At 40.7% G+C, this 12,326-nt stretch overlaps 1 protein-coding gene across 1 annotated transcript in view; it reads right to left on the reverse strand.

Moving 5' to 3' along the window:
• Positions 1-12,326, reverse strand: part of PHLPP1 (PH domain and leucine rich repeat protein phosphatase 1) — a 141,384-nt gene that overhangs the window by 62,013 nt on the left and 67,045 nt on the right. Inside the window, exons 2-3 of the mRNA XM_065667509.1 lie at positions 3,858-4,054; positions 1,678-1,803 (exon numbers count right to left, since the gene is read on the reverse strand). Coding sequence (XP_065523581.1) covers positions 1,678-1,803; positions 3,858-4,054 — 323 coding nt within the window. The remainder of the gene's footprint in view (positions 1-1,677; positions 1,804-3,857; positions 4,055-12,326) is intronic.

The raw sequence follows: 12,326 nt of genomic DNA on the forward strand, positions 1-12,326 counted from the left end.
CTGATGTCAAAGCCTCTGGAGATGAAAGGGCACTACTCTCCCAGAGAGAGCCACAAAGCGGCAAGAACTCAAAAACCTAACAGGCCGTGCCTCACCATCTCACAAAACGTGCCTTGGGGATTTTTACCTTGAGGCTTAACAGCCCAGAGCAGGGATGCCAGAACAGTGGGTTTAAAAAGAATTTTAAAACTTACTACAAAAGAAAAAAAAAAAAAAACAACCCTATAGGACATTTTAAAAGATGCATGTGGCGGGAGGTGCAATACTTGCTGTTTGAAGAAAGTTTGACATAATAATCAGATCTCTTCAAAAAACCCACGATCCAGGCTGTACCACTGGCAACAGGCTGGATAACACATTATTGCAGTCTAAAAAGACAAATCTACCATGCCATAAATATCTCTTTAGTATATAAACCCCAGTTGTTTTAGTGTAGTAAAGAGTGTAACAGCCCTATCAAGTATAAAACTGATGGACAATTAGGCCCAACCAGAAAACCAAAGAGAGAGTGCTGACAGCACAGAATAAAACTTGCATGGTAAAAATAAAAATTCAGCTGTTCAAGATACATAAATTACTTTAGAGAGGATTTATCAAAAAAGTGGCAGGGATTAAGAGATAAAACAAGTAATTGCAAAAACAACCTTTCAATAAATCAAAGTGGAACTGAAGGTTCAAAATAATGCAGGCCCTAAAATCCTATATTAAACTGTGCTCTAAGTACAGCATAAAATTTGGTCTATGAAGGCTTTAGTTAGTAATTTATTTTTTTTACTGACATAAAATGACTGCTTATTAACACACACACCCCCCAAAAAAAAACAAACCAACACAAACCACCTCAAATAGTTATTAAACTGAAGAGAGATTCAGCAACATTTCCAAACAAGAAAAAAATCCTTAATTTTAGCCATTTAATCTTTAGGGTCTGTGTAAAGAAAGACAAAAAAAAAAAGACATTATTTTAGGTTTTATTAAGACTGAAACAAAACTTTTAAAACTAAATTTTGGCAGTTACATTTGTCATCCTTTTTTTGTTCTAACAGTCTCACTCCATCCATCCAGCTGGATCAAGATGCAAAGACAGAGAAATTCCAGCACAACACTTTGCTTACACAACCATGGTAGAAAGATTCATTGTCACAGAATCAGAATGGTTTGGGTATGAAGGGACCTTAAAGCTCTTCTGGTTCCAACCCCCTGCCATGGGCAGGGACACCTTCCGCTAGACCAGGTTGCTCCAAGTCCCGTCCAACCTGGCCTTAAACACTCCAGGGATGGGGCAGCCACAGCTTCTCCACACAACACGTGCCAGCGCCTCACCACTCTCAAGATTTCTTGTAGGCCCCCCTGTAGCTAGTAGAAGGCTGCTGTAAGTTCTCCCTAAGCCTTCTCTTCTCCAGGTTGAACAAGTCTGTCTTCACAGGACATGTGCTCCAGCCCTCTGATCATCTTCACGACCCATAGAAGTCTCAGTATAAACACTGAAAAATTCAGTTCCCTATTGCCTGTTACCAAGAGCTCTCAATTTGAGGTTTTTTTGTGCAACGCTAACAGCAGCAACAGCAGTTCATGACAGTGAGCCCATAAAAGGGACTGTAGCTGTGCATCAAAAAGACAGAAGTGGAAAAGATGTTACGAACAACCCATTCAGACAGGAATTATCACTATTCTTACCTTTGATGCTTGTCGAAGCCATCGCAAATATTCAGTGAAGTTATCGAAACAAATGTAGTAGGTCTGGCTCTGTGGTCCAGAGGAGCTAAATGCTAAACAGTGCTGGTGCTTTTTCACTTCTTCCACCTACAGCAGAGACAAAAATGTTAATGAACAAGAATGAAAAGCCTCTTTGCAGACCTCCCCAAGGCAAAGTTAAAGTGTGCCTAAGAGAAGCTCATCAATTAGAGTTAGGCTAACCCTCTCAAACACTGAAGCTGCATCTTGGCTGTCAAGCATTTGGGAAATCTACAGAAGCAAGGAATGAGAACAGAAAGATAAAGGAAGCAAAGGATAAAAACACCAAGGACTTCAACATGTTAAGAGAGACTGAGCACCACAAAACGCTTCCCAGTGAACACACTTAAGGCTGCCTTTACACAACCTACATAACTATAATTTATACTCCTGGTTATTAAAAACAGGCTTAACAAAATGCTGCTCTTACAACCCAATTAAATTCTTTGGCATTTCTCAACTTGCTAAAAAAACACCCAGAATACATCATTCTGCTACCATACACGAGAAGTCCCACACAACTTATGGTCTCAGTGTCTCAGCACTGCGTTCTGGAAAGCCTTTGCACACCAGGAAGTGCAGAGTATTTATGGGGTTGAAGCAGAATTTTATTTTTTTTTTGAGCGATAATTAAAAAAACACTTTATTCTGTGCCAAGCATCCTCCTCCCAAGCTTTGTCAGCAGAAGCCCTCAGTACATTTTCCTCAGCTTGGTTCTCCTTTTAAAATTTGTTGTCAACTTTCAGCTTCACGCAGTCTGCATGGTTTACATGGCATGAGGCATTTCCACACAAGAACAGCTTAGAAATTCCATGCTACAGGATTAAAAAAAAGTTACACAATATTTTCTCTTTTAAAATAAATAATAAAAAGTACGTATTTTTCATTTCAGAGAGAAAAATCAATGGGGACCTGAATCCTGCCCTTTCCACTATGCTACAGCCACGAATACAATTCACTGTCAGAGTTCACCCACTGCTGCTAAAAGAGGACAATGTCCCTACTTTCAGTGCCTCCAGGGAAGAATTGAAGAATCATGTGAAGAATCATGAAAGCAGATAGGAGAAAACCAGCTCCTAGAAGGTGGCACTACTTTTCACACTGCTAGTACAGAATATTAACAAATCAACTTCAGACTGCACATATAACATTGTGAAGATCATTTATCTCTCAGTGACTTTCAAGAATCAAACTTACCAGTGTGCAAGGTAAAGAAGCATTACTTCAGGTGTAAATTCATCCTCAAGCTGACGATTATCTTCCCATTACCTTGGCTAAATGAGCTAATGATTGTGTTCTAAAACACTATATAGGTCAAAATAGTAATGTTGTAATCTTACTGTCTTCACTAAAGTTTCTCAGAATCACAGTACAGTTGAGGTGATGAGGGACCTCTGGAGGTCATCAGGTCCAACCCCCTACTGCTTAAGCAGGACCACCCACAGCCAATTGTCCAGGACTGTGTCCACACAGATATTGCATATCTCTCCAAGGAAGGAGACTACACAACCTCTCTGGTCACCTGTGCCAGTGCTCAGTCATCCTCACAGTGCAAAACAAATTTTCCTTGCGTTCACACTGTACCTCCTGGGTCCAATCCATCAGAAAAAGTCCGGTTTCAGCTTTTTGCAAGTAAAAATGTTTGATGCTGTTAGCTTACAACAGACTACTACTCATACAGTGCTGCACACTGGAAAAAAAACCCTCCAACGTTCAAAATAAGCCCATGTCCTTACTGTTTAATTTTCAGATTTTAAGAGTAACACAGCATAGATAAAACCTCGATGAGAAGGCATGGTACTGATCATACACAATACAGCTGCATGTATCCTTTGTCTGTGTACTCTGTGCACTACCGCACATATAAAACATTGCACATTTAATACTGCAGACAAGAATCTGATTGTGTTTGCTTTGCTTTTCTTTAGCATTTTAATCCAAACATTGTAAATTGTTAAATATTACTCTGGCCATAATCAAAAGTAATTTATATACTTTGATAATCCTATTTACAGAAACAAGCTTTTTGGGGTGGGTCAGAATCACCATAATTGAATGCAGTCTTCTCTGCATAAAGAGATACATGGGATAAGCAAGCAAATACATAAAATGAAATATCTTACTTTTCCACCAATTAAAGGGAGAACATGCATCTTTCCAGTCTGGCTTTCTTTCACTGATGAGACAATTAGGCATGTTCCACAAAGGATAGCTTGGCGTCTTGTCCATCTGTTGACTGGCAAATGTATTTTCCCTTTTCGAACATTGTACATTCCTGAGAGCTGAATCCGTTCAGAGCTGCCAATGCTGTGGGGCTTTCCTGAAACAGAAACAAAAAGCATCCACTTAATCACAGAAAGTCTTTGCCGCTTTCACTCAAAAGTCATCCTGAGACTTAATCAGCAGGTTTTCAAACTATAGACTGCAGTGGGACAAATGAAAGAGCTTCAAAACCATGCAAGCAGGGAATTAGTATCAGCTCCAGTACAGGCTTCTTTCACAGATAAAGTATATGACAGGTTGGGATCATGGAGAGCAGACCACATTAAATAATCTGCAGTAGTCACAGAAGTTTCATTTAATGGTACCAGTCTTCTCTATGGGGCCTGGAAATCAAATCTTCATCCTCAATAGTAAATAACTGTTTACTGTTGAGTTCACATTGACCATTTGGTAACTGCACACAGTGACCATTTGGTAACTGCAACAAGGGGTGATGGTACTGCATGCTAACCCGCACCTCTGCACTTCCATGTCTCTTCTGGCCATCCTTAAGGTCTTGGTTTGAGTAGTTTCAACAGCTTCTGAAAGAATACAGTTCTTACTCTCTCCAGCCCACCCTGTTCAGTGCAAACCACACAAGCACGGTAGTACACTCAGCCACAATGTAAACAGATGCAAGCTATATGAGGCCCCTCAAAGACCCTGCTTCAATCTGAGTAAAGCTTTGGAAAAAGCAAAGTTCTTTTGTCTGTATTACAATGAATTCACTATTTATAATAATTCAGATGATTAGAATGACTACCAATTAGACCAGATCTGTTAAATTACTTTAAATGGCTCAGAGTCTACTAATCTAATCTATTAATAAGATTCTACTCTATAGAAACCATCATTAACAATGGCAGCACAAAGACAAGCATCTCTCATCTCCGCTTCTACAGGACCATATTCTTTTAGAACATTAATGGGAAGAAGCACAATTTACTCATTCTAAAGTGAAGGATTTATTCACAAGTTACACTATCAAACCCTAAACAGTCCAGCCCAGATCTGAGTCATCCAAATAAACAAGAGATCACCATGTTCAAGTTAAACCAGTTCAAATTTCTGTGAGAAAACCAGTGTTGGTGAAACCTTGGGAGCTCCACTGGATAAACAAATCAAAGGCCATGTTAATTCATGTAGCTTCCGCATCATAATAAAAATTAAATAACTCAATTTCCTAAACCCAATTTTTATCAAATTCTTAAAAACCAAGGAAGTAACAACTATTTAGGACTCCAGGAAAGCAGAGAGTTAATCCTTTTTCTAAAACTAACATTTCAGACCAGTGCCAATTAAACTGCAACAGTGACAAGTGCTGCACACTATTACTCCAACTTGCTATTACTCCTGCTTGTATGACAGCTCATTTGTCTCAATGAGTCTGCACTTGCCTTCAAATTATCTATGGGAAGATAGAAGACACCTACTACATGGCCTACCCACTGCCATTCTATCACCCCCACCTACCCTGTGCCAATTCTTTCTCTTATCTTTAAAAGCAACTTTCTTCAATCTTCCTGCCTGTTTAATGAGCCAAGACTTGGCACAGCCAGCCTCAAGCCTTGCTCTGCTCTAATAAACACTAGCATTTAGGCTACCAATGTCTGCCAGTTTGGATCTGCAGGAACATCACTGTTGCTTGAAGCTAAAAGACTGAAACTTTAATGCCCACAGGGTATCAGCATCTTATACAAAAATAAATGCCCCAAGAAAGCAGTGATTTCACTGCCAAGCAAATTCAATCCAACAACAGAAGCTGTGCATAAACACTTTGCCCAACAGAATACAGAGAAACAGGGGGGCATCCATTCTATGCAAAGCTACAGAAAGACTGATAAGGAATACTAGCGATTAAAACAAAGCAACTCGGCCTTAATTAAACACAAAAGCCAAATCGAACTTAACATTTGGAATATGAAAAATGTGGTTGCTAAAGTAACTAATAATTTACCTAGCTTCTGCAGAACGAAGGTCTCCATGCCAAAAAGCATTGATTGAAGAGTTAACTACACACAGAAACAATAAAACCTCTGTGACAGAGTAAAAAGTGCTAGTAAGTGTTAGAAGTAAGGTTGCATAAGGAACAGCTGTCAGGGTTGTGAGCACTTTCACCCCAAAAATGATGTTTTATAGTCATCTTCCAATGCCTGTTTCTGGCTGTATACTCTCTAACTTCACTGGAAAAGCACAAGCCACTGCTGACTGAACCCCTCAGGATGGCAAAGCACAACCTCAATCCCTTGGGAAGCCAAGCTCATCTAGCATTTAATATAGCCAAATGCAACTTCACCCATGTAGGAACAATGGGCATAATTCACACATAATATGGGCAGACCTGTGTCCTGGAAAACACCAAACCTCAGAATTTATTTGGGATTACGGTAGATAACAAAGAGGACGAGGTTCCACTACAGTGCTGAGGCCAAGAGGCTTGGCAATAAACACGACGGCATTCAGGGGCAACAGAGAAGTAACATTACCCTGCCTGGGCTAGAGGTAAAAAGACTATCACACTGGGTGCACGTGCTTCAAACAATGGTGAAAAATTAGTCTTTAGAAAAGTTAGAGGTTAAAAAAAAAAAAAAAATCAGAAGCTGAAAAACCTGCTTTCTAGGACCAGACCCTCTTCACCTAGATACACGACATTAGGCACAGATGGACCCATAAAGCTACTCAGAAGTCTCTATAAGGCACTTCTTGTAGTTTCATATAAATTCAGAGAGGCTGTTAAGTCACAAGTCACAGTAACAATTAGTATCGTCAGTAAATGTCTACTGGAAAAGCCAGAACAGAGCTATGACTAGAAGTATTCATGCTAAGTATGAACTGTACTTTCTCTCAAACTTCAGATTTGATGGGAAAATTACCAGCATAAAAATCTTCAGTTATTCCTAGAAATATAAAAGAATTAAAACAACAGCCCCTTCAAGCTCCAAGGATTTAAGTTTCCTTTTCCCAGGAACTACTACCTTTTGCTACATGAAAGCTAGAAGGTTCCTCATGAGAACAAACAAATACTGAGCCTACTTCATTAAAGCAAATGGTTCCTCTCTTCCTATTCTTGTCTATTTCCACTACATAACCAACCATCTGGCTGGAGCAGATGATGTTTCAAGGTCCCTTCCAACCTGGGCTCTCCGACGATTCTATCATTCTATAACTTGGAAACCTCATGTATTATACTGGATCGCATGTTGTTGCCTGAGACACAATCTGCTCGCACATTCAGTTTTCTTCCTGTTCAAGGGTTGTAATCATTGAGATTTGATAATATCAGCGTTCCATCATCATGCAAGCCAGGGAGAATGGGAAGTCAAAAGCCGCTGGCTTGTTTTAAGTAGAGGTTATTTGAGGACATACTGACTAGTTGTAGAACCAGATTCCTAAATCCACAGAAGTTCTGCAGGTAACTGTGAGCAAGAGCTGTTTGACATGAAGCAGCCTTGCCTACTGAAATACAAGCTAGGACAGACTGCATCTTTAAAGAACTCAGGTATTTGCTGACAGGAGAGCATAAAGGCAGGAAAAGTTTAAGTGACAGAAAGCTCTGCCGCAACAGAAGTGAGGTGGGACTTACGAACAGTGTGAAGTGATCCTAACACTGGCTGTTCCTCCCTTCAGGAAGGTAAGTGGCAGGTGGCAGGTCTCACACCACCCCACAGTTCAGCTCCTGCAAGAGGGCTCATCCCTGACATGCTGGGTAGCAGAGGACAAGGAAGTGGCTCAGAGGTGTACCTGCCTTTTCTATGGCCTGGAAAATAACCAAATAAGAAGGCAAATGACCTTTTTCTTTCAAGTGTACAGGAGGGATGGGGCAATTTGGGTTCCACCAGAGTACCTTTCGGCTAAGGATCAAAGACAACAAATTATGGCATAACCATGGCATCACCACCAAAAAAGTCAGTTGGTTTTAAGGCAACCTACCAATGCCAGCGGAAGCACCATTTTTAAGCAAAATGCATCAGCAGTTCTAAAATTACGTTCCTCAATCTGTCTCACAGACCTCCTGTTCAAGATTTAGAAGACTGCATGAGATTCACATTCAGAATTCTCTTCAGTTTTAACTATACCCACAGGGAGCAGATGAGTTTTCAGAGGAGCCTGTGATACTATACTGAAGCCGACAGTTGTGCAGATAAAACGGTAATGATGATCCTTTGTGACTTGAAACATAAAATTGAATCCTGCCAAAAACTTTTAAGGTAATTATTGTTGCTGTGATCAGAGCGGAGGCAAATATGCCAGAACATCTAGAAGAGCTGCATACCAGAAAATGCTTTTCAAATGCTAAGAGCCCAACCAGAGCAGTTTTGAGTATTTTAGCAAGAAACCATAAAAAGAAAGATTAATTTTCACTCCTGTCAGGACTCCAAGACCACAGCAACTCTAAAGCACCCCCACAACAGGACTTTTGTTCTGCATGAGGCATCAGAGGAGATGCCTCAAGGAATTATGAGCAGACCACTTGTTTGGCTATCTTGACATTCATGGCTGAATTCCTCTCACTTTTAGCTTGTCCCAGGTCCTGGGGGGAAACTAGTGGTATTTAGAACAAGGACAGAGAAAAGCAGGGAATCTGACTGAAACAGTGGGACTGCCATTGGAACCATAAACCCTACCCTGCTTCACAGGAAGCACGGATGGGACACGAATGATCTTTCATAATGTTAAAGACCTAAGACCTCATCATGAGCAGCCTTATGCTGGTATGCAACATACTGCCATCCTGCCTAGTGCAAAGACTTCAAACCCTATTAAATAAATACTCACAGCCACTTGCTTTGAATTCTGGAGTAAAGCTCTTTATCCCAGCGATGGAAGGCACATGGAATACATTAGCATCAGAAGTTATAAAATTCCAGCTCATTGTGGGACATAAAAGTGCTCAGGGGAAAAAAAAAAGAACAACCAACCCTCTCTGCAGCTATACGGCTGATAAAGTTGCAAGTACTTATTATTCCCCCCCCCCCCCCATATGAAGAGTACAGCCAATAAAGTCTGCCTCTAAAGAATGACTTAAGACATTACCAAAATAAGAGCGGGTAAAAGTGTTGACATAAGAAACGCATTCACTTCTATGCAGCGGGCCTTATTTTTATTACTAATATTGGTCTGATGGAATGAAAACTAAAAGTCCTCCAAGACCTGCATGGCGCAGCCAGCCCAGCCAGCTGGAGAGACTGCCCACCCCGAGCCATCTCGAGTATTCACCAGGCCTAGGAGAGGCTTAAGTTATTCAGAAGGAATAAAGTCTAAGTTTGAGGCTTTTCAGAAGTGACTGAATGACTCTGAGTGCCTAATTTAGGGTTGTCCTTTTCCTGCTGCAGCTGGGCCAGCTACAGAGGTAGTCATCCTCATCTGCACGCTGCTGGGTCCCTGGCTCGAGGCCAGCATCACATCAAGCCTACTGCATCAGCTGCTCCTCCTAAGCTGTCCCCAAGCCCTTTCAGACAAAACAGACTGCTTTAATGTTTTGTGTCTCTTTGACTGAGAGGCCTTAGGGACAGCTCACAGCGAGTAGTTCAGCATGGAGAACAGAGAAATGGCACATAGGGGCCAGGGCTGTAACACAGTGGCTGCTGCCGAAAAGAATATGTAATTAAACCCACCCACAGCTTTCAGCAAGTCATTCCAGACACATTATTTCACACACCAACATTCTGTGAACATCAAGTCTTGTATGCAGAGGAAGAAAAGAAAACCCCAAAACCACCCAGTCAGTTTTGAAGACTTTGCTCTGAATCCATTCTGGAAAGCTGGACTATTTCCTAGATGGCCAGGTGAAATCAGCAGGATGCATGGCAGCCTCCCAGGTCACAACTGGAGCCCTGCCTCCACCATCCTTCTGAACCGAAATCAGGAACACCTCACACTCCCCTCACCTGCAAAACTGCAAAATGAAGCTCAGCACTGGTTTTGCCTGGACGTAAATGCAAAGAGGCCTCAAGTAGCTCAAAATGCTGAAAGCCCTTGAGTGTCTTTGCCCACCCTTCGGGAAACTGCCACAATAGCTGTTGCTGAACCTTTACTGCCAGATCATTCTGCAGATCTCTACTTTTGCCCAAACCCTTTCAATTCAGTACAGATGAAATACTGCCCACAATGTTTCTGAAGCTTCTCAATCATGTAAGACTGCTTTCCCCCTGCATTCTTGTCAAACCAAGGACAGCGGCGATGACCTCAAGGCAAGGCTCAGCGCAATGAGATGTATAAAAATAAAGCAGCACGTTGGATTAATAAAAAAGGGGAAAAAAAGTGCCCAAGGAAGTAGAAAAGCACAAGTGAAAAGTCTGAAACTATACTGCTCTCATTTTTATTTTAAACTTCTGAAGAAAGACTACTTACAGTTACATGCTTATTAGGAGTAATTTTACTTGTAAAGGTCCACACTGTCATAATTTAAGGACAGGCACAGAATTAGCAGGTTTTATGTTGAACTATGTTCAAGGATCACGTTGTAGACTCTACCAGCAACCAACTGAGGATGCTTTTGTGAAGGTAACAGACCAAATACATATATAGCAAGATTTCACCTGGCAACTATTCCCAAGCCAGCGGCTGAATTTTTGCACTCATATCTCAGACCCTTAAAAATTCTGGTGAGGTTTAACACAAGGCTGCCAACTGATTTTGTATTGCTCTGTGGAAGAAGGACTCAGTCACCATTAGGCTCTTCTTATGGGCATGTAACTATTAGCATAGACTTCACTCATTATACTCATTTTGCTGCACCCCATATTAATATGGGGGCTGGAGGAAACTCTGCAGTAGTTACTTTCAGGAATTAGCAGTTAAAGCTCTACTGCTTGAAGGCTATTACCTTTTCACCTAAGAAACAAAAGCAGCCCGTAAGTATTGGATTTTACTGAAGAGTGTTGCTTTTTTCTTAAAATAAGACAAAAGAAAAACAAGCTTTTAGCCTTTGTGAAACATATTCCTACTTTACAACATTCTTAAAGACAAGCATCACTATATGATGCAATACAGTAAAACATAATTACTAGTTTTATAGCAACGATCCTGCCTTCCACTTATACTAAATCCTCACGGGAAGAAAGGTCTGTATGAATTTCATAATGCAGCAAACATCCCTCTCTTTTTGCCCCAATGAGACACAGTTCAATGTTTGTTCACTTGATCATTCCATGTGTTCCAAATGAGTGATCATTCCATCATTCCAAAACTCACCCTCTTCACACAGGAACCTCAAACTCATGGGTATCAACACTTTAAAAGATACGGTAAGAAAAATTTAACATAAATTACTTTGTTTAAAATGCTTTTCTGTCAAGTGTCACATATTTATCAGTGGAAAAAAGCTGCAACAGCTTTACTGTCAAAAGCTAAATATCAACCAGCTTAAACCAATAAGCTTCTGAAGAAAAACCTAAGAGCGATTCAGCAGAATTCATTTAAGAGTCATTGTTAACCAGACTCCTACACTACGACACCTTAATAAAGGCAACAGGCTAAAGTAGGATATGTAGTGGTGAACAGGACACTACTTGCAATTAAAAGCAAGCAAGCACAGTAGAAGTTCATCTGGATTACTACGTAGAGGCAGCAAATCCAAAGCCTTGGAATCCAATTGTTGTGACTGTAACTGTAATGAATTTGATGTCCAGCTGCTCCAATATATGTTGACATGTTTTACAGCTGAGTACAGCATGTATAAGCAAAACCCCAGAAAGACAGGCTGTTCCCCCAAAACAAATTGAAACTCCACCTCAAACTCTTCATCCCATCTATCCCTACAGACTGCTCCTGCAGCTGAAACACAGGTCCTTCATATTCAAACCCCCAGCCCTAAGCATTCCCATCTCTCTCATTTGTCTGCAGAAAATCCAAGCAAGTTACATTCAGACAGGTTTGTTTATTTCAGCAAAATAATAAGGCTCTCAAGGCACCCCGATGTCCCAACTTCTGCCTGCATTAAAAATACAACAAGGTGCAGGCTGAATGCTGCTGCTATGTTCAAATACTTCATTTTGAAGAAAGCTCAAAGATGAGAGGAGTCACCTGCTCTTCGCTAGCAAAACTCAACACCAATTCCTTTGGGAAAGCACCATATGCCACCTCTGCAAGGAAAAATAACTAAAATATCCTGAGAAGGAGCCATCAAAAAAAGGTATCATCTTCCTGTGCTTTACCAAAGCTGTAAAAATCTGCAGTACTGGTCTAGAGGCTTCCAGAAAGTACTATCTAAATCAACTTTCTCCTCCTGAACTTAGGATTCATTTAAGGAAGCTACTGAAGTTCTCCAATGAGATCTTCTACCAAGTATTTCTGCTCAAAGTAAATTTAAAACAGAATTAGCCTCATAC

Source organism: Lathamus discolor, chromosome 2 (assembly GCF_037157495.1).
Source record: "Lathamus discolor isolate bLatDis1 chromosome 2, bLatDis1.hap1, whole genome shotgun sequence".
Classification (NCBI taxonomy): domain Eukaryota; kingdom Metazoa; phylum Chordata; class Aves; order Psittaciformes; family Psittacidae; genus Lathamus; species Lathamus discolor.